We start from the raw sequence: 27852 nt of genomic DNA on the forward strand, positions 1-27852 counted from the left end.
CGAGCGTTATTCTGTTGGAAAACTCTCTCTTGCGTGCTGTTCACGAATGGTAATATTACAAGTTGAAACTGTTAGAGGAAAGTAATTAAATCTTAGTATACCTCACAAATGTGTCTTGAATGAGCCACGTATAAAACAAGTTTAGATTAATCATTAACATTTATTAACACAAAAAGTTACTGGTTAAAAAAATTTAAAGTTCCAAAATGAATTGTGGAATCCTAGAAAAACTTCCAGCAATGTGACAAAATAATGCAGAAAAACTAAACATGAAAGAACAATTATACCAATTATGTCCCCTTATTACTGAAGGAAAGTTCCGTAGCATTACTCAGTCCTGATGTCGGCGCTTCTAGAACTCGGCCACTTGAAAATAGATGAACACATTCGGGAACACGGAAGGCCGGTCTGGCTTCTAGTATCAGCAAATGGACGTCAATCCATATCATATCAGGTAAGCAACAACAGCATCCCCAAGGAATCCATTTGGGCAGCAATCTCAGAGACAATGATCTTAGAGGATCATTGAAGCCAGGGTTGGCAAGTTTTTGCCGGGGGCGGAAAAAACCACGGTTTTTACCGCCCGGCAAAAATAGGTTTTTGCCAAAGTGTCAAAAATAGTTTTTGTGTTAACAACTTATGGACAGTTTTTTTCCCCTTTTATATAAAAGTAAAAGCATGAAAAGATTTTGATAAAATTTTAATTTAATTACTTTTATAGTTTAAAAAAATTTAAGGTTTAACTTATTTTTAAAGTTATGGAGCATTTTTACTTTTAAATTTTTAAACATTAAAATAAAATTTCAGTTTGTTACATCTAAGACAAATAATTAACTTAGAATGAAAATGTAATTAACTTATAGCATTTTTTACAGAATACTAAATATCTATATAAAGTATACTTAATCAAGATGCAACTATAAAATAAAAGAAATGAAAGTAATTAAAAAGCAAAATACACATTTCTTTAGATTGAAATATCATTTAAATCATCATTAGTCTATACCATCTTCAAATTCACTTCTTTTCTCATACCAAAGAATTCATGTGAGTTATCACACCAAACAACACATTGGCATTAAACCCACAGGGGTAACTTCTTACTGATAATTGATAAAAGGCTTTGCCATTTTCTGTAGAGTGAGCTAGTATTACTAAAAAGTAGAGTTAATATAGAATGCACATATTGATCAGCTTTATTTTTTCTTCTTCTTCTTTTTAAATTCTTCTCTTGGCTATCCATTTTCCCAGTAAGTGAGAAAAAATGCATTATATCTTAAGTGAGGAAAAGTTAATATTTTCCTATATTCAAGTAAATATTCTGTTATTAATTAAATAGCTTAAAAATTTTAGTGGGATCAAAACAAAGTGATTAATTAAATATATGTATATATATATATATATATATATACATATATATAATTAGAACTCAATCTTTTTATTAATTTACTAAGCTTAAGTAAACATTCTTTGTTTTAGCATTGAAGGAATTGGCTCATTCTGAAAAAATTGTTTTAGCAAACATTTAAAATCTTAAGTTTTGCAATCCCAACATTTGTTTTTTATTTATTTTTCACCTTATGAATTAGAAGTAACATGGAGAGACATATTTAAAATATTAAAGTGCATTATTTATATTATATTGTCACTATTTCTTGATTAACAATATAATGCTACTTTATTTGCAATTAGGTTTTTGCCATTTTTTCTGTTTTTTTCCATTTTTGCCATGGTTTTTTACACTGTCCCGGCAAAAATACCTTTGTGCCGGCAAAAAACCCAACCCTGATTGAAGCAGAAGGGACGAGATGAGAAGAGGAGATTTGTGAACGGACGTCCACCAATTAAATAGCAACTCACTGACATTTACCTCGTTTGCATATTCTGTTTGACAAGTTGTGGGAAATCCTTTCAAAAAAACTCCAAACAGTCAATTCGGTGAAACATTAACTTTCAAAGAAAATTTTTCTTTTCTCTGTGAGATTAACTGGAAACCGTAAGGTTTGTTTACATTTCACACCACGTTTTCTAAAGTCAACGAAAATCTTTGGGACGTTGCATTTTTAAGTTCAACATCAAGGTATGGAGAATCCCTTCACATAAAAATAAGTAAGTACAATTACAGAGTGGCGACAGGAACTGTGAAAAAAGTTCCCCGACTTTTCCCTGATTAAGTTCACCAAATTTCCCTGATTTACGTTACCAATGATAATGGTTTCCTTTCTTTGCTCTACTTGAAATCCATTGTATGTTTGTATAAAATGCAGTATTTTAAACGTTTTAAGTTGTGTAAAGTTGTTGAACTAAAGGTATATTTATAAAAGATGCTACTTTTTCAACGACATAGTAAAAAAAAAAATATCAAGTCATTTTTTTTGGAAAAAAAAAATACAAAACAATATATTAAATTTTTCTACATGGAAAAATTATAGAAAATTTAAAAAAGATACTTTACTTCCAGAAACCCTTTTAACATAAGAATTTTAAGAAACTATTAAAATCATCTTAACATCACAGGCGTCGCAAACAACAATGTCTTGCCGTCAGTGAAATACAAACTACAAAGCACCTAGTACAGAGCTGTCAGTGAAGTAACTTTTTCTGATTTTTGACAGTTCGTTGTGTCACTGTGGTACAAATTGCAGCTCGAATTTCTGTTGTAGATGCAGTACAATGCGCCACAGCAGTAAGCCAAATATGGCGGTTCCCTTCACTGTAGGGCCACGTGGCTGCCTGGAACTCGATCTTCTCGAGGCAGTACTATCCCATGACCACTGCTCCCAACAACCGTGCAATCAATACATTCCGGCCAAGTTTTTATACAATATCGCGAAGAGAAAATTCAGTCTCGTAGCCCTATTACACAATCTCAATAAAACTTGGTGAGCTGTTAATAAAGGCTTCTTAAAGGCATTCTGGACTAACATCAACTTAATACGTCAAATTTCACAGAAAAATAACGCTCATGAACTTTACAGCACGCATTTAAAGCAACACTATTTCGCAACTTCTGAGTGGCACTACCACAAGGTTCATACCTTTAAGGGAGAAAAAAATTCAAGCACTTTTCAAGGAAAAAAAATTTTTTTTTTCAAGGCACTATCATAAACTTTTTTTTGTACTAAAAATATTGTATGCAGAATTCATTCAATGTAAACATATAAATAATAGGTAATAATATAAAAAAGTAAAGGAAAACAAAATTGCCTTTTCTACAACAAGAGACTTTGATAAAAAAAAAAAAAAAAGATCCACTGTGTTTAAAATTTTTCTGCCAAATGTCTGAAAAACTTGGTCATAAAGAGGAGCAGGTCCCATGAGGTTTAATTTTGAAATCTTTACATTCAAATATTAAAAAAAAAAAAAAAACCTTTCCAGAATAATTTTAATGAGAAGAAACCAAAATACCTGAATTCAATGGAATTGCTAGAGAGGAGGTTTTGATTGATAGTGGTTCATACACATATAAGGGTGGTTAGGATCAAAAACACAACCCAGAAGGTAATTTCCGGTTGCACTAAGTTTAATAGTATAAAACGTTTGATAATAATTTATAAGTATTCAAAGTATGAATCAATCAATCAATTTCATAAAAAATCACCTGTAAGTTTCAAAAAGCTAATCGGGGGAGGAAGAGGGATAATTTTTAAAACTAAGACCCCTATTACTTAAATATACATGTGTACAACAACTACTTTTGATATACATAAAATTCATTTCTTATGTTAAAATAATTTATGAAGTTAAAATATTGCACAGAAGTGCCCGTTGATAACCAGCAATGGGCCAAAATAGGCTGGTCGTAGTCAATTTATTAGACCCCAATGAATACCAATGACCTTCCTTAAGCTATCTACCCCTTTGCTAATTACAGCCTCTTCTGGTAAGGTGTTCCAAGTGCCCACAACCCAACAAAAGTAGTGTTTGAATATTTGAGGTAAAGGGGGAAAATTGGAAGTAGGGAGGTGAAAACATAACAAACTCTACTGGATTTCCAGTGAATAACCAAAACACAATCACCCTTGTTACATACCTTAATTATTTTAGCAGACATAAAGAAAATGACGTTTTTATAAATTCAACTTTACAAAATTGTATAATTCAACTTTATATTTAAAATACAAACTTTGAATCAAAATGTTAGGTGCTCAATCATTTAAATTAAAAAATTTTTCAAGAAATCTGTAATAACCAAGAATTAGCTAATGATAAAATTAAAATCAAAATTGCAAAATTAAATAAGTATATATGTAATTAAACAAAACAAAAGTAATTAATTTTTAAGTTATTAAAAATAATATAAAACAAGCTAATCTTATGTAGCATGTATCAAAATAATTTCTAATTCTCAAAAAATATTTACAAGATGCAAAAGGTTGAAACCTCAAACAAGGGAAGCAAATTTTCACGAATTAAGTTCAATGTTGGCATGTTTCCCATAAAATAAATTCATTTATTTTTTACTAAAATTAAACATAAAATATGCTAATCTAAGGTAGCATGTATGAAAATAACATCTGATTATCCAATATATTTAAATATTTGCAAGATGCAAAGAGATTCAAATTTCAAACACTAGAAGCAATTTTCTGCAAAGTCTGAGTAAGTTCAACGTTGGCATGTTTTCCATAAAATAAATTAATTTTTTACTAAAATTAAACTTAAAATATGCTAATCTGAGGTAGCATATGCGAAAATAACAATTGATTAGCCAAAATATTTAAATGTTTGCAGGATGCAAAAAGATTGAAATTTCAAAAACCAGAGAAATTTTTCGCGAAATTCGGGAAAGTTCAATGTTGTTATGGTTCACAAAATAATTAATTTTTTAGACATCGAAAATAAACAAAAAATAAACTAATCTAAGGTACCATAGGTCAAAATAGCTTCCGTTTGTAAAAAACTTCAAAATATTTACAAGATGCAAAAGGATTGAAATCCCAAACACGGAAGCGATTTTTCGCGATGTTGCAAATCGAACGCATGTTCAGAAAATTGCATTAGTGGAATACTTTATTAAAAGTTTTAAGCAGAATCCGATGATTTTTGAAGGAATTTAAGCACTAAGAAACGTTTCAAGGTTTTCAAGCACTTTTCAAGGTTTTTCAAGGGCGTACGAACCCTGCTACCAGTGCCACACTTTTGCGCTAAGCTCAAAATTTTAATCCAGGTCATCTTTCAGATGGAAAAACACACATACCAAATTTCGGTCATCTAATACAAGTTTTTCTTGGTGTTAGGATTTTTTTCTCTGACAGTATACAGTTCCAAAACCATCCTATCTTTGTAGCATAATTACATGGCAGACAACATTTAAAGGTGAAAATTAAGGAGATTTTTCACAGATAAATTTATAATAATATTATGAATATTTAATGAATGATATATCATGAATATAAATAATGCACTAAAGTTGAGATGTAGAGATTTAAAATTTTTTGAAATTTTTAGGTGGTAGAAAAAAAAATTCCAGTTTTTTCAAGGGAAAATGGAATTTAGGTGATTTTTTGTGAATTGAAATGTATTTAGTAGCTATATTTTCTTTTAAAAAATTAAAAAATGATGAAGCCATAAAAGATGTCAGCAATCCATGTTATTTTTTTCTTTCAAACATAAATTAACAAACTTTCAACTGTTAAAGAAAAAGCCAATAGCTTTTTTTTTTTTTTTCAGAATACCAAAAATAAGCAAAATTAATCAAGTCACCAATCAAAGATTAATTTTGAGAAAGACGTGAATTTTATACATTGTTAAAATCAATTTTATTGACAGAAATTTGCTTTTTTTTTTCTTTTGGCAAATTGTGCGATTTTAAACCAAAACCAGTGATTTATTTTAAAATTTGTTTCATGCATTTTTATATTTATGTGTGTGCGTGTACATACGAACAAATTAAATTAAAATATCTTAAAATTTTTACTTTTAACATTTCCAATAACTGAGGTTATATATACTAATTCTGTTTTATATATACATTTACAGTGTCAATGTACAGTTTTTCAAGCAACTATTTTCCTTTTCTAAAATTCTTAAATTTTGTTCCTAGCGGATGACTGTAAAAATAGAATGTGACTTCAACAATCAAGGACAGATCCAGAAAGTGTTCAAGGAGAGGATGGTTGATTTTTTAACTGACCTCTTACTGCACATGTGATTTATGCAAGCTTGCCACAGCATTTCAATCTAAAACAACTAATAAAATATAGAGATTTCCCTAGGTCCCCGAAATTATTCCTTCCCTTTTCTGTTGAAAGATGTAAATTGTGTTTTAGAACTTCAGTTTCGTAATAATTCCATGGAATGTTTCAAAACCCCTCCTTCTCACATCACCAAAGGTAGTCGCAAATTGCGTATTTGAAGTTTCAGCTTCAAAAAATTAGCACAGGATAGTGTCACTGAACCCACCCTTTTCCTTAGATAGTCTACAACCACGCCTTAAGACTTCAATTGTACAAAATGCCCGGGGGAGTCTTCCAAACTTCTTTTCTCAACATAGCCGAGGATCATCTAAATTTGCTTTCCTAAAACTTGAATTCCGAAACGTTCCCCCCCCCCCTCTGAAGGGAGATTCGAACTCAATTCCCTTTCTTAATGTCATCAAAGAGGGCCTACACTTGCATTTTAGGACTTCAATAATAAAGATAAGAAAGTAAATATAACAAGCAAAACAATCTCACTTGTTAATTAATCCCACTTTATATCCTTTTCGTAAATTACTTCCACTGTTATCATGCAGCTGGTGACTTGTAAATGAAGACTGAAGCCACGCCATGATTAAGATATTCTAGAAATAAAAACAGTAAAACATGTTTTAAGTAACGTTTACCAGAATGTTCAAGATAAAAATCAGGACTATGTTTGGATTTCACATGAAAAATAATTTTGAATTTTTAATCCCCCCCCTGCAATCCATATATTAATTGAAATCATAACAATGGTCCTTAACTTTTGAAATAAGGTTAAGAGGAGGTGGGGCACGTTAGTTCGCTTTTTACGTATTATTTTTTTCTCTCATCAAAAAATTTAGTGAGCAGTTCGATTTTCTACAATAAGTTTCACTAAATACTTTTTAACACCACAGATTTTTTTTGGAAGTGTTGAATTGTTAAACTTTTTTTACATTAATTTTTTAATGGAACATCGTAAAGAGGATCAACTTGCCCCATGGGTGGGGTACATTGGTCTGCCTAGTGGGGCACGTTGGACCACATAACTCAAACAACAATTGTTATAATTTTAGTGTTAACTACCCTACTCTTTTTTGTGTGTAGAGTCAAAAATATAAAGTTTAAAGATCAATATGACATATTAAGTTGATTTTAATTGATAAATCATCTTTAATTCAAAACAGCAATAAGCATTCACCATTAGAACACAATTATTTTTTAAAAATCAAAAGAAAAATCAATTATTGAATATTCATCAGACAATTAATGCAGAATGTAGTTCACTAAAAATGTGTTAAATGATATCTGGGAACATAAAAGTGCTAGTTCCAAAGCTTTAGAAGTAGAACTTTTATTGGACTGGATTTTGGACTTTTATGCTGCTAAGTTACATCAATATTTGCGTGGGGGGGGGGAGGCTCTTTTTATCTTCATTGCATTGTATGAAACAACTCCAAAAGGAAAATAATCCTGTTATACTTATACCATATATTTCAAAGAAAAAGTACAATAAAACTTTACAGCTTTAAGTTTGCATATCTTAAAATGAAAATTAGAAAATCTTAAGTAAAAGTATATTTTTGTGCTCTTTTAATCAATTATTTGTTTTTATGTAGGATGCTTGTTTAGCAAAAAAAGGGGAAAAAATGTTTAATAAAGGAACTTTATTATAGCATGTATTGCATATTTTACTCAACTTAGAAAACAATTTTCTGCAAAAATTTAGAAGCATATCTGAAAATATAAATATAGCAAAAAAGTGCAGATATGAAATACATCTTGTGGTAAAATTAATTAATATAATGTTTGTTAAATAATTATAATATATATCTTTGCTTTTTTTCCCTAAAGTTTTTATTATAGTTAGAAGATCATTATAACACCGACCGATATAACACAATTCTCTATAAACCGCACAACTTTTCAGAAGTAAAGAATAAGTTTTGAAGTTTAAAAAATCCTTCTGTTTTGCTTTGCAAACATAAAAAGTGCTAGGCAAATTAAATCTGGAAAGTTTTCCATCTTTCCATCTTAATTGAAAGCTTTTAAATTGAAAATTAGTACTCATAGTAAACAAAATACCAGATGGCTCTTGAAAATGCAGCTGTTATGCAAACCATGAAGCTAGCAGAAGTGCACTTTCTTTTGATTGTGGAACATATTTGTTTGTAAATAACTAATTGTAATATTGGTGCTTTAATGCTCATTGCAGATAAAACTCATTCTTAAATGCCATTTTATAGATATATTCTGAATATTAGTTTCAAAATTTGTGAAATAATCTATATAACGCAATAACCTGTATAACGCAATAAGCTCTGGTCCCAAGGTGTGCGTTATAACGGTCATCTACTGTATTATTATTTTGAAACGTGTGTAACATGAAACAAATTGAATGTATAATATACAAACATTTAGAATATTGTTATAATTATTGAGATTTAATAGGAAAAAAAAGCTTTTGAATTATGTTCGGTCCAGAAAGTGGACCAACCTACCCCATGTTCTTGGTTTGAAAAAGTACTGTCATAACTTTTTTCTTTTTGACAAAAAATGAAAAAATTGCCTATTATTATGAACTATAAAAGCTTACCTCAAGAAAGGAGTTTAATTTTTTCCCCGCAACCTTGATGAAAACCATTAAAAAATATATAGTTGTATATAGTTTTTTGAAACTTACTCAGGAATACTGAATTAAAACTTTCCAAAATAAAATTTTTTCAATAGAACTACCATGTGATTTCATTATGGGATTTGTAGGACCTTTGGTGCTATTTGTTGATCATAAAAAAAAAAGCATTAATAGTATTAAAATAATTGAGGCGGGTCCAACGTACCGCATCTCCCCTAAATTTAATAAGTGAGAAGTAATTCAGATGTACCTATAAAGAACTGGAATTGAAATATAACTCAATATGCTGTCAGTAATCTGAAGTTCATAGCAAATAACTAATTAAAGGAAAGGTGCCAGTCTTTATGTACTGTTAGAAGCTGTTTTCATTTTAGTTAATTTTCATTGCTTCTCAAAAATCTCAAAATTACTTGAATTTATACAAAAATTTTATCTTGATTAAAAGAATATATTTTACTCTTAACAATGAATGCATACGATAATGTTGAAAAATCTAATTTATTTAAATTTTCCCCATTTGGTGGCATTTTAATAGAAAGCGGGACTTATAGGGAAAAGCTGGACATTTTAGCGAGATATTCGGCCAGCGGTACTGTGAGACAAAAAGCGAGACTGTAATGACAAAATCTGGACGTCTGTTCACTTTAATTTTAATTAATGTCGACTGTAAACAAGGAGGAAATGTACCAGCTTACTCAAACTTTTAAATACACACAAGGAAAAATTGCAAGTACAGGAGCAACAGTCCAAGTTCAAAGAATTCATAATCAAAGCAAAACTAGCATGTGTGAACAAAATATTGCAAACAATCAATACCATATGTTAAATCAAATATTATTTAAACTCGGTGAATTTATATCGTTAAATATATTTATAATACACAATGACAGTAATAAAACAAAGCACGGAACATATTTCACAAAATATGAGAGTTTTACAAAGGCAGAAGTTTTCACAAAATATATGTAAATAGATTTCATAGAAAATTACCAATTAACACCCTTATAATCTTTACAGTACAGCCCACACAGGAAAGTCTCGAAGTCGGCACAGCAACAAAAACAAAACGACGAGCTTACAGACGGCACATTCCCTTTGAAGCCAGCTCAGCTTCCAATTTCGAGATCTCCGTCGTGTAAACTGAATAAAATCAAAATAAGTTAATTAAAACCATCTTTCATGGAAAGCTTTCATAAATGTCACTTTAAGTTGGATATTTAAGTTGATAAAATAGAAATAAATATTACTTGAGACAAATTTAGAAAAAGAAAGAATCCCATAAAACTTTAAGAATTTTTAAAGCACCTTGAAAATTTTAGAATTAATTCAGTGAAAGCAGGACAACTATTTCTTGCAATTTCGATGACCAACAAATCATTTTTAAAGGCAATCTTTTCAAGAGTCTGAATTCGAAAAGTGGACAGACAAAAATGAGGGAAGAGATAACCTATCTTGTAAAAAGTTAAGAGGAAAGCGCCTTTTCGTGAAGTTTCTAACGATTTTAAATTTCAGCAAATGTTCCTAATGATTTATTCAATTAAATAATGTGCCATAATTCAGTGTTAATTACAAATAAGTAATTCTGCTTCGCGTGCATTTTGAGATCGCCATTGAGCCAGCTTCCAACTAACGCATGCGCAGAGTACAATATTTAGCAACTGAGTAGAATATTGTATGCAGTGCTGACCTCTATTGGTAGCTCCCGTTATTATCCCAACATCCTCCATAAGATTGTTTTCTAAGCATGCGTAGTAGGTCTATTGCAAATGGCGGATTCTGTTATTGTTCCATGGCGAACGTCAAGGGAATAAAATCATGCCTGAAAAGCTACCATTTCGAGGTGAGAAATAAATTTAAACTATGTTTGGTGAAAATTATTTATAGAGCGTATCCCTGGGATTGTCAGCATGAATTGAGATATTGGATTAAATCAAATTTCAGGTCACAAATTTTACTGAACTGAAATGTAACAGTGCATCGACTCCCTTAGCTTCCCTAGTGCTGGGGTTGGTCCTCTTACAGAATAGCAATTCAGGAAACATCATATTAGTACTTTAGGCTTTCGCAATATGAAATGTTTTGAATGAATGTTATCAGAAGCAATAATTGAGTATTTACGTTACAAATCGGGAAGCAAAATCATATTAGTATATGTGTTACACGCGTTTATTGGTTGACGGGCAAGCTGTTATGTATGTCGTGTTGGAGCGTTTGGGAAAATTTTTCCTTCGTTAGTATATCATATGTGTGTTCTTTCAATAAAGTCAAATTTCGTTTTTTGATTTCTACGTTACATTATCAGTGGTCACTAAAACAAATATATGATTAGTAAGGCGATTATGTTATGGTTAAAATCGTTTCTGTTACCATATAATGTGTCCGTGTTTCGTCCAGTTTCGGGATTTAAATTCTCTTATTCATTTTTTCGTATTGATTGATAATTGCTTCTGTCATTTTTGAAGATTATTTTTCCCGATCTGTTCAGATTCTTTTAAACAGGGTTCTGTTCAATCTCTTGAATGTATTTTTTGCAATTTCTCCTTGCCCCGTAGTGGGTGATATTTTTGTTTACTTTTTGATATTTCCCGTTTCGTCATTTCTATGTTGTTATTAGTTACTTAACATTGTTTTTCTCATTGCAGTTATTGTTTTTATTATTGTTGTTCGGTTTTGATTAGAAGATAGATTCATTAATGCATCAATATTTTGAGGAAATTCGTCATGTGGTTTGTTAGGTCGAGTTTTCAAGCTTTTTATGTTAAAGTTGTCCCCTCCCACCAAATTTAAAAAGCGAAAGAAAGAAACTTATTCATTATGTATGTATTTGTTGATTGGGGCAAGTTTGTTTGAAAATGCCATCGGTCTCCGATTTCGCATTTACTACCCGGTTTACGTGAAAAGGAGAGGGGGGGGGGGGGACTGTTTTTATTATATCGCTTTTTTGCTAAGCTTTCTTCTTATTTCTTTTTTACGTTCGCGGCTTTAATGATTTTTCTCTTTCTTTTTTTGGCCATAATGAAATGTTTATTGGAAATTGTAGTTTTGGGTCAGGTCATAGATGAAATTTCAAAAAAAATGCCTTGATATATTGTGCAGGAAGTTCCATAATATCATCTAACCAAATGGAAAAACACAAAGAAAATGCCTTTTGAGCATACAATCAAAAGAACAGAGCGATAATATCTTGTGTAGCTTTTCTTTGGAAAATTTAATTGAAAAAAAAAAAGGAATAGAAATTTACAAAATGACTAGTTACATAAGATTTTCAAAATTTAAATGTTTTAATGTGGTGCTGATGTATTAAGCACTATAAAAATAACTATTTCAAAACAAAATTGCATTTTTTATCAAATCAGATTTTTTAAATTTCACTTTAAAACTTTTAAATTCAAGTTCAAGTTGCATTATTAATATCTATCACAAAATTTATATTATAATAATTGCCAGTTCTAAATAATAATAACTAATTGTTGCTTTATGCTTTTTATTATTTTAATTGCACTTATTGTATGTTTATAGCCATGTTTTTGTTATTCATAGATGCAAATACTTAACAGAAATTTTCTGAAATGTTATGGCCTAATCAAATGTATTTATAGTAATTTATTTTTTACATCTGATTTTAGGATGTGAAACAAGCAATATAAATGCAGCAAATGCAAAATGTAATCTATAATTTTAAAAGTAGCAGGTAAACAAATCTTCCTTTTTTATGTTAAAACTTAAATTATGTTAAAACTTTATTAATTTTCAACAAACTGAAAAGTTTCTAGGGCGATTAAAGGTTTTACCTTTTGAATAAACAAAAACATTAGTTTTAAAAATTATTTTTAAAAAACAAATGTAAAAGCCTGGGGGGAGGGAGGGGTCCACTTAAATGCAGAGAACTGCGTTTAAATCGACCGCCCAACTTAAAACCTCATTTTATGTACTAGCTCACAATTTAAATGCTTACTTTTTTTTCTCTTTTTAGATTTTCATTACTTTGAAAATACTTGTTCATTTTACATAGTTTGAGGAAGTATGGTGTCAGTTTAGGGCTCTCTCGGACCCCTCATTGCAGGCATTCACAGCCCACTACGTAAATTTGTTACAACTGATAACAGAAGTGTGAAAAAAGCAAAAAGTTTAAAAACTATATGACATTTCATTCTTGGCAATGACAGTTCCATAAGTCTAAAAAAGTTATAGTCCAAAATCAGAGTTTGAAAAAAGCCTGGCTCAGAATCATTTGTATTTAGACATTTGTACCAAACTACTGCCTCACTGCTTGTTCTTTTATTTTAAATCATGCATCTATTTTCAATCATATAATGTTAAAAAAATCTAAAGTAATAAGGAGATATATAATTTGGAAAACAGTTTAACATTTAATTGATTGACCTGATATGCAGAAACACATTTTATGAGTATCGTTTTGGAAAAAGCCCTCCTTATAATTGTTCAATACTTTGTCTAGTAATATATCTTCTGCAGTTTTTTCGGAATTAATGTCATGTACCCCACCCTTGGTGACTTTTTCATTTTGACGCCAAAAAAAGCGTCGCAATGAAAACAATGTATGATAATATACGTCGTACATTGTTCCTGGCTATGCTTTTTTGGCACTAACAGGAGAAACAGAAATTTGCTGATCATAAAAATTTATGATCAGCAAATACTTTAAGAAGACAATCATTAAAACAACATAAAACAACAACAATAAACATCGCGAATATATGTAACCAAGATATCAAAAACTAACTATCCAAGAACACAATACTTAAAAATAAGTGCACTTGCCTTTTTTTGGATTTCCCTCTATTCCCGCATCAGGCAGTGCACATATGTCCTGCTCTTAGAGAAATTATCCTCTTTTTTTTATTATTACCGTAAAATTATTAAACTTTGTTAGTTTTGACAAAAAGAAATCCTTATTTTTGCTTTATTTAGTATTCAACCCAATTAACTTCCCGCACTATTTAAAAAATTTTATGAACTTGTCCTCATTTTTATATTTGCAATTCTTTTTAAATAAATAATATGCCAAATAGCATTAGAAATCCCCTATTCTATTATATGCTGGTAGACTACTCATTACGTCCCTCCATGTGGATTCAATAGTGTTTGTGTGACAGCCAGTAACAGGATCTACGAAATGCAATTTATGATTAACTGTCAAATGATTGTATCCCTCTTCTCCTAATGTGTCGTAAGCTCTCCAACACTCTGAGTGACCTGTTGTCCCTGGCAATATCCACTGTTTTATTTCTGAAAATAAAGTTCCCCTCCCCCTATCCCTAGTAGCAACCAAAATTTTTTTACCTGAACCCTGTTCAAACCATCCCCCCCCCCCCCCAAAAAAAAAACCCATTGTCTCTCAATTACATAACCCGGATTTCCGCTTTCCAAATTTTGATTCATCAACTTCAATAATCCCCCCCCCCACCTCCCTATTTTAATTCTACATAATTTAAAATTTCTTCGTTTATATCATTTCTCCAATTTGCTAAAGTATGTGAGGAAAAGAAATATTGCTTTTCTATATCTGCAGTCTTTGTACCTATTTTGTAATGTTCGTACCTTTGTATAATTTCGTAATTTACTTGTCCATCTTATGATAATTTTGCTCCGGAAAGTGTTCTTAAAATTGAAATAGAAAAATAACAAAATCCAATTTTCGAAAAATCGTTTCAAGGTGAACACCCCCATGCTACAAACTAACTTTGTGCCAAATTTCATGAAACTCGGCTGAATGGTCTAGGCGCTATGCGCATCACAGACAGAGACTTTGAGCTTTATTATTAGTAAAGATAGCTATGATTATGAGGAATTTAATTTGCAAGAATTTATTCTTAGTTATTTTATTTGTAATTAATAATGTCTGAACTATCACAATAAATTATTTCTTTGGTTATTCATACCAAGACCCATTTATACCATTGTATTTTTTATAATAGTTAAAGATTTTCAATCAATATTCTCCTATAGGAATCTCTGAGTAAGGAAATGAAATTACAAGATTTTGCTCTTAATTATTTACTTAATTATGAAGAAATTAGGTACAAATATGAATATTAAACATTCCTTAACAATTAATTCTTAAAATCTTCATGATTTCCCTAAAATAAAATTTTTTCTTGCAAATAGTAATAAAAACCAAGTAAACCCGGTTTAAACCAAAAAAAAACTGGTTTAAACCAAAAAACCAGTTTTTTTTTTTGTTCATTTCAAAAAACACGGATTTTATATCAACCTTGTTGAGAAATAAAAAATCTGTATTAGTTGGTGCTCAGTCATAGGACATTTTCTTTTTTACTGACCAACGTTTAAATCAGGGTTGGCAAGTTTTTGCCGGGGGCGGAAAAAACCATGGAAAAAACCACGTTTTTTTTCCTTTTATATAAAAGTAAAAGCATGAAAAGATTTTGATAAAAGGCTTTGCCATTTTCTGTAGAGTGAGCTAGTATCACTAAAAAGTAGAGTGAATACAGAATGCACATATTGATCAGCTTTTTTTTCTTCTTTTTAAATTCTTCTCTTGGCTATCCATTTTCCCAGTAAGTGAAAAAAATGCATTACTTCTTTAGTGAGGAAAAGTTAATATTTTTCTATATTCAAGTAAATATTCTGTTATTAATTAAATAACTTAAAAATCTTAGTGGGATAAAAAAAATGATTAATTAAATATATATAGTTAGAATTCAATTTTTTAAATTAATTTACTAAGCTTAAGTAAACATTCTTTGTTTTAGCATTGAAGGAATTGGCTCATTCTGAAAAAATTGTTTTAGCAAACATTTAAAATCTTAAGTTTTGCAATCCCAACATTTATTTTTGACCTTATAAATTAGAAGTAACATGGAGGGACATAACTAAAATATTAAAGTGCATTATTTATATTATAGTGTCACTATTTCTTGATTAACACTATAATGCTACTTTATTTGCAATTAGGTTTTTTCCAATTTTGCCGGTTTTTTCCATTTTTGCCATGGTTTTTTCCACTGTCCCGGCAAAAATGCCTTTTTGCCGGCAAAAAACCCAACCCTGGTTTAAATATGAACTTCAGCACTTTGAATCGGAATTAAAATTGTTACATTTTTAATAATTTTATGAATATAAAATAAAATAAGACTATATTACTTTGTTAAGTTAATGATGTATTAATACATCTTAACAATATACAGTGAAACCTCTATGAACGACCACCTCTATTAACGACCAATTTTCCATGGCACCGATTTTCCCCCGTATATACCTAATGTTAAAATACCTCTGGGAAAGACCATCGAAACCTCTCACAACGACCGGCATATCGAAAACTTCAGCTGTAACAAATGCTAGGAATTTTTCGTTAGAAACCAAAAAAGAGAGACAACAAATGAAAAGCAATAGAACATTTAGTTTACAACACACATATCAGTCTTCTCTTGTTAACAGAAGTGGAAAGAAACCAGAATAAGGAATTAAAATCTATTCTCCCTGTGGTTTCAAACACGTTCCTTTCTTGTCTTCTCCTGTTCTAAACCTCAAAAATGTCATAGAAAGGTGGGCATAGTTTTTCGGACCCTTGGGAAGTTAAAAGGTTGTACATGTATATCACCAGTCAAGTCAGGCGTGCGTCCCCTATCATTGAGGAAGGGTGATAAGAATAGAAGTTCTCTTATAAAGGATTGCTTCTTGGAATTTCTTGTTTACTACGGGAGAGGGGTGATTAGAGTGAATAGAATCTACAGCTCATTCGAAAAGCTAAAGTATTGGTTTCAGTGTTGCATTGGATCTGCATTTGATCAACATCGCGTTACAAATGTCGAAAAAGCGAGTTGATCTCACGCTCGAGAAACGTATTGATGTTATACATTTAATGAAGGTGATGAAAACGCGGGGTTGACGGATGCTGTACGACCAAGGCTGTCAGCTCAACAAACTCTAACAGAGATAGATAATCTTATGTTGCACTCAGATTGCACTAATGATGAGGACATTAATAATTTATTTTTACAGCTAAAAGCTAAGTTAGAATCTCAAGTTGTTTCAGACGAAACTAGAAGCCTGAAGCAGGCAAATCTCTTTACATATTTTAACGCTACTAAATAGTGTTAAAATGTAAAAATCATGTAAAAATTTCAAAAAAAAAGAAGTTTCTTTGTTTAAACGTTCTTATTCTATTGCTTCTGATTACCCTGCAGGAAGAATATGAATAATTTCCATAGGTGCTATATCACCTTTTGCATGTTAAAAAATGACCTAAAGACCTCTAAGAGCGACCAACCTCCATTATTGACCACTTTTTTCAGGAACGGAGAGTGGTCGCTCCTGAGAGGTTTCACTGTAGTACATAACTTTTTGGGTATTTTCAAAAATAAATGAACACTATTGCTATGATTAATATAATTTTTATATTGAAAATACCGTGGTTGAATAAATATTTATTGAAAATATCATGATATTTTCAAAATAAATATCGGGTATATATCATATGTAACGACTGATATAGATCAGCGAACCTTACTCACACCTTTCATTATTTCTGGGTTAGATAGGAACGATTCAGAGAAGCTGATCTACTGTCATTTTCATTCTAGAGCCTGGTGATATCAAAAAATATAAATCTTAAGAAGCCCAAAAAACCTACCTTAAACTATTTATCATTGACTATTATTTCCACTTCCGTAAAAAGGGGAGATGAACGGAAAACACTTTTAGAGACACGGGAATGGTGCAATTCTTTGTCCAACTTCTTTTTTTCCGGGGCGCTCGAAACTCGTTTCAAACTTTCGGTAATCTAAATCTTTGATAAGTTTAGTCGTGGTAAATTACTACATTTTGCTACTTCACTAGAACAGTCTCTTTTCTTTATTTTCTACTTGCTGCATTGCTCGACTTTGCATGATCTACTTTGAAAATAAAAGTTATGGCAAGTGACATAACTTTTATTTTCAAGTTTTCAACAATCAGGCTTCAGTTAAGGAAAAAAATACTGTAAAATTTCCTGTCAAAACAATCATTCTTAAAGAAAGAAAACGGCAACTCGAAAATCCCCGAATAAATTAAACGCAACCCTCCATAAATCATAAAATGATAATCAAAAAGGACAATTTTTCTTCGAAACAAAATCAAAATTTTATTAAGTCAGTTGAGAAACAAAAGTGGCAACCGTCTGAATGGTTTTATTGTTGGATGGGAAGGTATGATTAAAATCAAGTCTTACCCAAACAACTTTATAACATTAGCAGAGTAAGTGTCATAGAGTACGTGAATCAAGATATATGACTGAAGACACAATATATAATTATCAACTAATTAGTTTATTACGAGATCAAACCTAAATGGCTATAACATAAGTAAATAAAATATAACAGTTTTGCAACTACCTTATCAACCTAGATAAATAAGTTAAGTAAATTCCTTAATGACCTGACTTTTGTTCATAAAGGAACTAAGTCTTCAATGGATAACTAACATTATTCTTAAAACAAAAAGGCAAACAGCCAAAGCTCGCTAAACAATAGCGAGTTGACTTGCCTGATTCCAAGACAAAGCGGTGAGGCTGTGTAAGAAGAAGTGAGCTAACAACTGATAACAGCCACACGTATATCCCCGAATCACATTTGCATACCAACTCTACTTGATTGGTGAACCTCAGTGGTCAAGCCCGAAGAGTGTGCAAGTGACGTCATTTGTTCTAGAAAGAACAACTTCAGGTGTTTTCCCGAAGTCGTGACGTCATGGGCAACTCCCACCATACGTGCCATTTACTATTCCGAGAACACTTACATTACCGAATCTAGTGTTTGTTAAGGAACAATAACATAATACAAGCAAAATCTAAAGATTACATAATAAGAAAATAGTATAATAATACATCTTTACTTAAATAGACATCCAATGTCTAATCATTTGTTCATGCTGATTTAAAATGAGATCGCGCAAACAATAATTTTCCGATATGAAAATGCTGTTTCATTAGGCTTGATGTTGCTTAAAACTTTTCTTCTGATGATTTCATAGCCTTGGTTTTTTTTCTTTTGAAATTCGATTGAAAGAAATGATCTCCAGGGGTATTTTCCGCGAGCTTTCGAATGGCTCTAAAATTGAACTGGTCGGGTTCGGTAATTATTTCGGGTAGAAAGAGCCATTTAATGCCATTTTTGGTCCCTAAAATTATAATTTGAATGGTTTGGTACTTTTTTGTTGTTTGAAAAAATCCCTATGTTCCTTCTCGGGTGCCCAAGTACCTCCGTGCAAAATTTGGTCTAGATCCAACGGGATTTGTATAGGGAACACATAGTCTTTGTTTTATATAATTGGACTAGCTACGTCGCTTTGCTTTGCAGGGTCTAACTTAAAATAAAAATGATGTCAAGTGACTCGTGTTCAACTATCAGGCTTCTTTTAAAGTCGAAGCTTCACGAGGCAGGGCCAAATACAGGCTGGTTTTACTACCATTTTTCAGTACTTTCACAAAAATCTTATTTTAAGATCGGTCCTTTCACAAAACTAATTTTGAAAATCAGCACATTCTAGAAACAACATTAAAAAATGGAAAGTTGTACAAAAATCTGTATTCTAAAATAGAAAACTTTTTTCTGTTTAAAACGCAGTTTACTACGACTGGGCGATAACAGAATTTTAGTACCGCGATATATCGTTCTCCAAATATCGATATTTTCGATATATCGATATATTTTTGGGGGTGGGGGTGCAAAGGATCGAAAAACAACAAAAAACATTTACAAATATAATATTATTTCTCCAATTCAAAACTTTCCTGGGGGGCAGGGAGGAAGGTGTGCTCAATGGTATAGCTCAATGCATGACAAAAATGCTTCGCAACGAAAAAGTTTTAATTATTCAATTCAATATTTTGTTTAAATCTTTCAATTTGAGCAGTCTCAATACTTTAAATGTACTTTGTACTATATTTCATATTGATGTCTTAAATAGTTTGTTTTTAGTCACTTAATAGCTTTTGCTTTAAGACTTTTTACTTTTTAGTTGAGTAAGATTAAATAAAATACTAATAATAAATCTTTAAAGAATGCAGCTATAAATGCACTGCAATTTGATATGTAACTTAAATATTTTCAGGGTAAAAATTAAAGTTAAAAATTTATTTATTTATTTTTTGAAAAAATCTGATTATCATCAAAATTAATGCAGTAAACTTCTTTTTTTAACATTTTTAAATAAATTTTAAAACATTTTTTTATTTCAATGAAATTTTCATAATTTTTAAAATCCACGAATTATTTATATTATTCATTTATGTTACATTAGTAAATAAAAAAAAATGCTTAAAAATTGTACTCAATTTTTATCTTCATCTGACGGTCTTAGAGAATCTTGGTAAACCATCCAATAAATGTCATCAATCGACAAGCTCAGCTTTTTCAACATGGTACTTGTTACTCTTCCGAAAATGCGTAGAACTTTCACAAAGAACTTATGCCTGTGAATGGTAAAACTCAATTCCATCTTCATTAACACTAGAAAGACGGAGGGGCCTGTGTGGCCCCTCGCATAGTTTGTTGTTTAATAACTCGGATAATGTCTAACGGAACTTAATGTAACTTAATGACATTTCATTATATGACACTATTTGAATGCTTGTTTAATCATTTTATCATACGCCTCATATTACTGTAAATATTGATCCTTATACCTAGAAAGACGGGAGGGGCCACAGTGGCCCCTAAGCTTTTTTACAATTAAAAATTTTTTTTTTCCTTTCTCCTCATTGTTCTAGCATAAAAAAAGGCCATTCTCTCTAGTTTAACCTGTAACTTCCGCTTTATACAGCCAATTGGATATCCAAATGCTATAAACAGTACTGACTGCTTACCAGCCTAATGGTAGCCATTGCTCTTGAAAAGAAAAACTGATCCAAGCTTTTGGCCAGTATAGAGAGCAACACTACAAATAATTGCATACTAAGTTTTTATTTAGTCATGAAAGAAGGTACATTGGGCATTTGGACACACTCAGGAAGAATTTAAAAAATTATTCACCCCAAAAATGGGTAGGGGCCACACTGGCCCCTTCAGTCTTTCTAGGTATACGGAAAATGTCAGTCGTTCTAGTGTTAATGCATACAACTTTCACAAACAACACTATGTCATTGCATTAACAGTAATGTCTGCGGAGAAGTTCAAATCAGGGTTGCCGGCGATAACGCTTTAAAACTGGATTACCGTGTTATGATTGGAATAAAAAATTTTCCCTCTTATTATGATAATATCAAAGATAAAGCTACTATTTTCATTCATAATTGAGTTGCGCTCTTTTTGATGGGACAGCTCGGATGGAAATAATTGAGCTGGCGGCTTATTTTATTTAATCTCAATAGGTTTTTTTTGTTTTTCATTTCTTTTTTAATACAAACATTTCTGTTCAGTATATTTTGCAGACCTTTTATTCAGTGTAATATCAATGGTTTACGTTTAATTAGAATTATGAACCGTGTTGATACCTCCATTGGTTAATTTTTAATTGTTGCTTTAAGATGATTTTTTAACCAACACGCATTCACTTTTCAGGCCCCACGAGAGGCCTTATCAGCCTTGTCAGAAACTAGGGACTTGGTCCTTAGAAGGGCCCCGCTCTTGATAACTTTTTAGGGGGGTGGGATCCGGAAACCAATCTGACAATGGATTGACCTTGACCTTCGGCGGCCCTGTAGTTAATTTTCCCTTGTATTATAATTAAAAATAAAATAACTGATTAAAGAATGCAATTAATTTCTTGAAATTTCAAGCCCTAATCCATCATACAGAACTGTAAAAAGTTATGTATTTTTGAATCAGTATTTCAATTTCTTCCTAATTATGTCCCGTATTTCTGTTTCAACTGATATATCGGACGGAGAGAAATCTAAATATCGTTACCATGGTAATAGTTATATATCGATATATGACGATATGTCGATATATCGCCCAGCCCTACAGTTCACTCATAAAATGAAATGCTAAGATGATTTATATGAACAATTGCTTAGGTATTTTCCATACTTCTTAGGCTCCCCCCCCCCCCCCCCGTAAAAAAACGTGAGAAATAGTAGTAAATGACATTTGCACTTTTCAACGTTTAAATTGCTCTAATATTCTTTAACAAAAATTAGAATGTGCCTTCAAAAGATCACAAACTCAATTCTAATAAAAGAAACTTTCTCAAAAATAGAATATTGATACAATACTTTCACAAAAATAGGTAGTGAGAAAAAAATCCTGGATTTGCCCCTGCGAGGTATTCTTTCCTACGTGAGTGGGTCACACTAGACTACAGAACAGAGTCACACGTGACACTTCTTACAAAAACTACTTAAAATGAAATTAAATCCTTCTGATTAAATAACTCAACCTTCCCCTTCCCTGGCAACAATCCCCAATTATTTCCGTTCACACATTTTCAGCGTTCTTTTTCCCTTCAAAATAAACTGTCAATAGCTGAAATTAAGTACGCATCACTTCTCAACTGTCCATTAGGCCCCTGATAAAATGCAACAGAGGTTGCTGTAATAAAACTTAAAAAGATATAGTTGAATCACATACTCTTTTGTAAACTTTGAAGACCACATGGCGGACAGTTTAATTACTCTACAGTGTTAGAAATTACTGCTGGTCCACTGATCCGAGAACAGTGAAACTTGCCTCAGGCCACCATAAAAAAATATTTAAAAAAAACAGTGGTCCGTGAGACCACCAACCGCTAGTTATTTCTGATAACAATTGGCGAGAAAAATTTAAAAGCATTAGTTTAGCTGATGTTCGGCTATTTATTATGTCCTGAAACTAAGTAAAAAGGGTCAAATAAAATTCTCTAATTTTTGAGAGTCAATTTTAAGGGTTTCTTAATAATAGAGACGTACCGAATAGCACTTTGCCTGAGTCCCGAGTACTCAGCCTTTCACCACTCGGCCGAGTACCAAGTTACTGAGTACCGAGCTCTGTTTTAAGAAGAACCGACGACACACATGTGATGAATTTCGAACTTATTGGAATAGTAGTATAGACCTCCATGTCCATATAATAGTTTTTAAAATAAAATTCCAGCTGAAATTTAACTACGCATTATGTAAAATATTTTGTTTGTATCAAAAATTTTATAAAAAGGTAATTTTCAAAATTGAACAAGCAAACAAATAATAGGTATGATTTATCAAGTTGGAATTAAAACAAATGATATCAATCTATTTTAGTTCTAGTGGGAAATGTGCACAGAAATTTTGGGGCCCGTCACAAATGACTTTTCCGGATCTTCCTCCATATTGTTTATCTCTATATCTCATGCCTAGTTAAAAAAATATGGGGCTCCCTTCCGGCTCAGATCAACAGGTGGGTGTCGTCCCCCTCCCCCCCCCCCTGTACACCCCTAGTTCTAGTTCGTCAAACATAATAATATAAAAATTTCATATTTTTTACACTGCTCCATTTTTAACATATGTTGTTTTATTAACTTTACGGACATTGAAAAGATTTACGCCATTGAAGCATAACAAACTTCATTATACTCAAAATTTAAATTTGACTTGTAAATTTTGAATTGTAAATGATTGCGGTATATTATATGGTTGTACTCTTTTATTAATTCTAAAATCTGCTTAACAATATTCCATTTTTTACAACTACTCGGTATTGGCCGAGTACCGAGTAATTACCGAGTACTCGGTACGTCTCTACTTAATGAAATTGGTTTTTAAATTGTACACTTCACTGTTTAAGACATCAGATTTAAATGTTTTATTGCCAAACTTTGCCTAACAAAAAATTTTAAATTTGGAAGCATTAAGTACAGTAAAACCCCTTCTAACGGACACCCCTCAAAGGCGGGCACCCATCTTATGCGGTCAATTTTTAATTCCCCAGTTCGATGCAAATAACATTATTAAACCCCTGTCCTGCGAACACCTCTCTATTGCGGACAAAAAAAAATTTTCCCATTAGTGTCTGCATTAGAGGGATTTTACTGTATATTAAAGTCCTCATCAGTAGAAGAATGTTTTGCTCTTTGCTTATTTGTTTTGCAAAGTTAGTTTAGCATTTTGAGCTTAATTTGCAATACAGTAATTTTGCACTTTCTAGTATCAATACTTATGTCTATTAATAGCCACAATTTAGAATTTTATTTCATGTTAAATAAATTAGTTTAAAATGAAACAGTTATATTTTTTTAACTTAATAAATATAATCATAAAGTGCAAATATTTTTAGGTGCAAGCATATTACTGTTAAATTTAAAACGGACCAGTATATATTCATGTTGACTGGTCTGAAGGACCAATTTTTACTGATTTTTAAACTGCTCTAGGTAGTGTGGCGAATTTCGGGGTTCACCTTGTAGATGGGATGAAGCGGCGAACTATTTGTCACAGACTCGGTCTTTTTACTGCAATTTTTTTTATTTACAGAAATATACTTGTACACCATTTCGGTTTGGAGTACTTCTCTTGGTTAAAATAAATATTTACAGATATAAACAGCAATGTTCGTGGTAAACATGATTTCGTCAACGGTCCTCACGATGAGGTCTATCTCCGAAGCCAGTCTCACATTATCAAAGTCCAACTCGCGTGAACTCTTCATCTTCGGACGCGTGCGATCTCTCCGAGATCTTTTTCCCAAGTCCCTAAATTTTTTTCCTTCTCGCCTTCTCATCAAGGGGCGTGTGCCTTGTCCCGAATTTAAATTTCATTGGATGAGTGATGGCGTGGTGATCGACTCCTGGTCTAGGGAGCAATTCCCATTTGTTACCACGTTGGCTCCACTTGGTCTGCATCCAGACACAAAGTACCGCACTCGAGTCCGTGTTGAAAGAAGGCGAAGCCGCCAAAGGCCGGACCGTCTCTCTGCGCTTTCATATGCACGCATCAAATATTTTGAAGGACTCGCAGACCTCATTTATCACGAATTACCCACTTCTCAAAAATCCTTCTTTGTCACTGAACAATAAACGACTCATCTACCTATCCCTAATCCGACCCAAGCTTCTCTATGCTATTGAAATTTGGGGATGTGCCACTAAGACGCATATTCTTAAACTTCAATTGTTTCAAAATAGAGTACTTCGAGCTATGACTGATCTCCCCGATTTTGTCAGAAACAGCACATTTCATAAAGATCTTGCAATTGAACCAATTTCCACTTTTATTGTTACCTCTGCTGCTAATTTCTTTACGAAATTATACCCTCATCAAAACCCTGAAATTGCAAATCAAATTGACTATATCTCCAATGATATTCAAAGATCAAATCCTAGTAACACAATGATTCTGAACTATGCAACTATTAACTTCAATCGCCGCACAGCGGCGCGACGATCGGGTGCGGCTTTCTCCTTCCCTTGACCAATGAGAGCATTTTCCCACTGCTGATTGCTCCAATGAGCGATCTCCCCCTTTTAAGTTCTTAATTTGTTTATTATGGTTATTGATACTGATGTTCTGGGCACTTTGTCGAATGTCTCTGCACTTTCCTTCTGGCTTTGCCTTCTCATGACGGTTTGTTTTCTTTAACATGGGCCTAACCCGTGCTGTGATGATTCTTAAATATTGGACTACTCAGTTTAATATTATAAATCCTATCTTTGAAGTTCCTATCTGAGACCAGGTAAAAGAGGTATCCCCTCTACTCCTAATGATGCCCGCCTGCGTTCGAATGAAGTCCACTGCTCCATTCAACACCCAGACCGAGGGGCGACATTCGGGGTCAAGCGCACCAGGGGTCCTGCGTTGGTCATGCGCGCCACTCTCTGAAGGTCATCTTCGCTATTTCCAAGTTGCTTTTGGAGATCGTCACAGTAGGAGATAAAACTTTCAGCCATGTGGCTAATTGCCCACTGGGTGGGGCACCCCAGGACACCAGCAGTATTCCTAATAATTTTCATCTTAAATAATTGAAATTTTATTACTTAAAATCTTTTCTGCAGCTCTTTCAAGAGCAGACACATCAACAGCAGGGAACTTACTACAGTAGAAGACCGTTATAACGCCAACGCAATTCTCTATAAACCGCACTACTTTTCAGAAGTAAACAATAGGTTTTGAAGTTTAAAAAATCCCTCTGTTTTGCTTTGCAAAAATAAAAATTGTTAGGCAAATTAAATTTTGAAAGTTTTTCATCTTTCCATCTCATTTCAAAGCTTTTAAATTGAAAATTAGTACTCATAGTAAACAGAAAATACCAGATGGCTCTTGAAAATGCAGCTGTTATACAAACCATGAAAGTAGCAGAAGTGCAGGATTTTGATTGTGAAACATATTTATTTGTGAATAACTAATTGTAATAATGGTGCTTTAACACTCATTGCAGATAAAACTCATTCTGAAGTGCTAATATATAGATATTTTCTGAATATTAGTTTCAAAATTTGTAAAATGATCTATAATAATGCAAAAACCTGTATAACGCAAAAGCTCTGGTCCCAAGGTGTGCGTTATAACGATCTTCTACTGTATTTTCTTTTCTGGATCTCACCATTTCTGTTATTTTAATGTTTTAAAACTTTCCGGAGAAAGAAAAATCAATTTTCTCTATAACAGTAGCCATTTTCTCAATTTTAGTTCATTTAAACTCATCAGATTTATTAAGTACAATGAAATAGACTTTTTCTGTACTGTACACTGGTGGAGCAGTTTGGGACAAAGTCCCCCCTGCCCCACCACTGTGTGTCCCGACCTGCCCCACTTAGATTATTATTATATATCAACTTTTTAAAAGTTAGACTTAGCAGCACAATACATTTTTTAACCTTTAAATTATTATGAAAGGGCATATTTTAATTCCCGCATGCTCTGAAATTACTTCATTTATGACTTAACAATTTTAATAATGAAACCACCTATTAATGCAACTCCAAACCTTTCAAAACAAAGAAAATTAGATCAGTCTATAACTGTTCGTGTGAGAAATTCCAAAGTACACTAAAGAGTAGATCCTACTCCCATTTATTATGTTCCAAGAGAACTAATTTCTGTTTACAAAATTTAGCTGAAATTTATTGTGTCCTGAGATGGGCCATGTCCCAAGGTGCCCCACTTTTCCTTGCATTCAAGAATTTTTGTGAATTAGTGCTCATGAAATTTTTTATAGCGCCCGTGTGAACTTGTGGAAAAGCGCAGCGGAGATATTTTTTCCTGGATTTCAGGTTGTCATATAATTTGAACAAAAATAATTCGAAGGCTCGTACATCGTGGTTATGTTGTAAAAGTAGTTGTTTTTAATGGGTTACGGTTATAGAGTGTAAATATCTATATCCTGAAAGATATTGTCATCCAAAGTGGCTATCAAAACCGTTCAAGTGAAAAATAGCTCTTTCGAATTGTTGTAGCTCAAGTTTGTTACCTTGCATCTTCTTTTTCTTAATACCATTAGAAAGAACAGATTTTTCCCTATCAAAATAAGCTTTTTCTACGATGGGTGCTCTTTCAAATAAGGATAAAAAAGTGAACTTGAAATTCTGTCTGTCGTAACAAATTGCCATACTTAAGCTCAGGTGGCAGAAAATGGCAGCCTGAAATTTTAGGAGCTTGAAGTACTTTTGGTTATCAATATGTTCTTGTATTTTTATGAGTTTGATTTAATTTTGGGTAGCACGCATGGAGCAGAATCTTGCAAAATACAGTGAAGAAACTTTTTCCTAGATTTAAAATGTCATTAATTCTGAAAAAAAAAAGGATTCAAAATCTCATATGTTGTAATTATTTTGTCAATATACATGTTTTTAATGGGTTATAGTTGCAGAGCGTAAATATTGATTTTCTAAAAAATATTGGTATCCAAAGTGGCTATCAAAATCTTTCACATGAAAAATAGCCTATTGTTAATGTGCTGTTGCTCAAGTTTGTTTCCTTTCATCTTCTTTTCGGTACCATTAGAAAGAGCATGTTTTTTCCCACAATAATAGTTTTTCTTTCCGACGGTTTTCTTTTGAATAAGCATTGAAAAATGAGCATGAAATACTATTTGTCGTACACGAAAAAATCTCATTCTACAAATAATAAAGAATGGTGAATGCCATGGGGGGAAGTTGGCTTATAGGGATTTTGCAACTGTTATTAGTCAGAAATAGTTTTTA

At 32.1% G+C, this 27852-nt stretch overlaps 2 protein-coding genes across 2 annotated transcripts in view; one reads left to right on the forward strand and one right to left on the reverse strand.

Annotated features, from left to right (window-relative positions):
* The window catches only part of LOC129226518 (uncharacterized), a 35096-nt gene extending 25243 nt beyond the window's left edge, over positions 1-9853 (reverse strand). The window contains exons 1-2 of the mRNA XM_054861129.1: positions 9790-9853; positions 6678-6784 (exon numbers count right to left, since the gene is read on the reverse strand). Of these exons, the coding sequence (XP_054717104.1) occupies positions 6678-6772 (95 nt within the window). The 5' untranslated portion in view covers positions 6773-6784; positions 9790-9853. The remainder of the gene's footprint in view (positions 1-6677; positions 6785-9789) is intronic.
* Positions 9854-10555: 702 nt separating this feature from the next.
* Positions 10556-27852, forward strand: part of LOC129219766 (serine-rich adhesin for platelets-like) — a 67229-nt gene continuing 49932 nt past the window's right edge. The window contains exon 1 of the mRNA XM_054854066.1: positions 10556-10639. Coding sequence (XP_054710041.1) covers positions 10615-10639 — 25 coding nt within the window. The 5' untranslated portion in view covers positions 10556-10614. The remainder of the gene's footprint in view (positions 10640-27852) is intronic.

This window comes from Uloborus diversus, chromosome 1 (assembly GCF_026930045.1).
Source record: "Uloborus diversus isolate 005 chromosome 1, Udiv.v.3.1, whole genome shotgun sequence".
NCBI classification, from domain to species: domain Eukaryota; kingdom Metazoa; phylum Arthropoda; class Arachnida; order Araneae; family Uloboridae; genus Uloborus; species Uloborus diversus.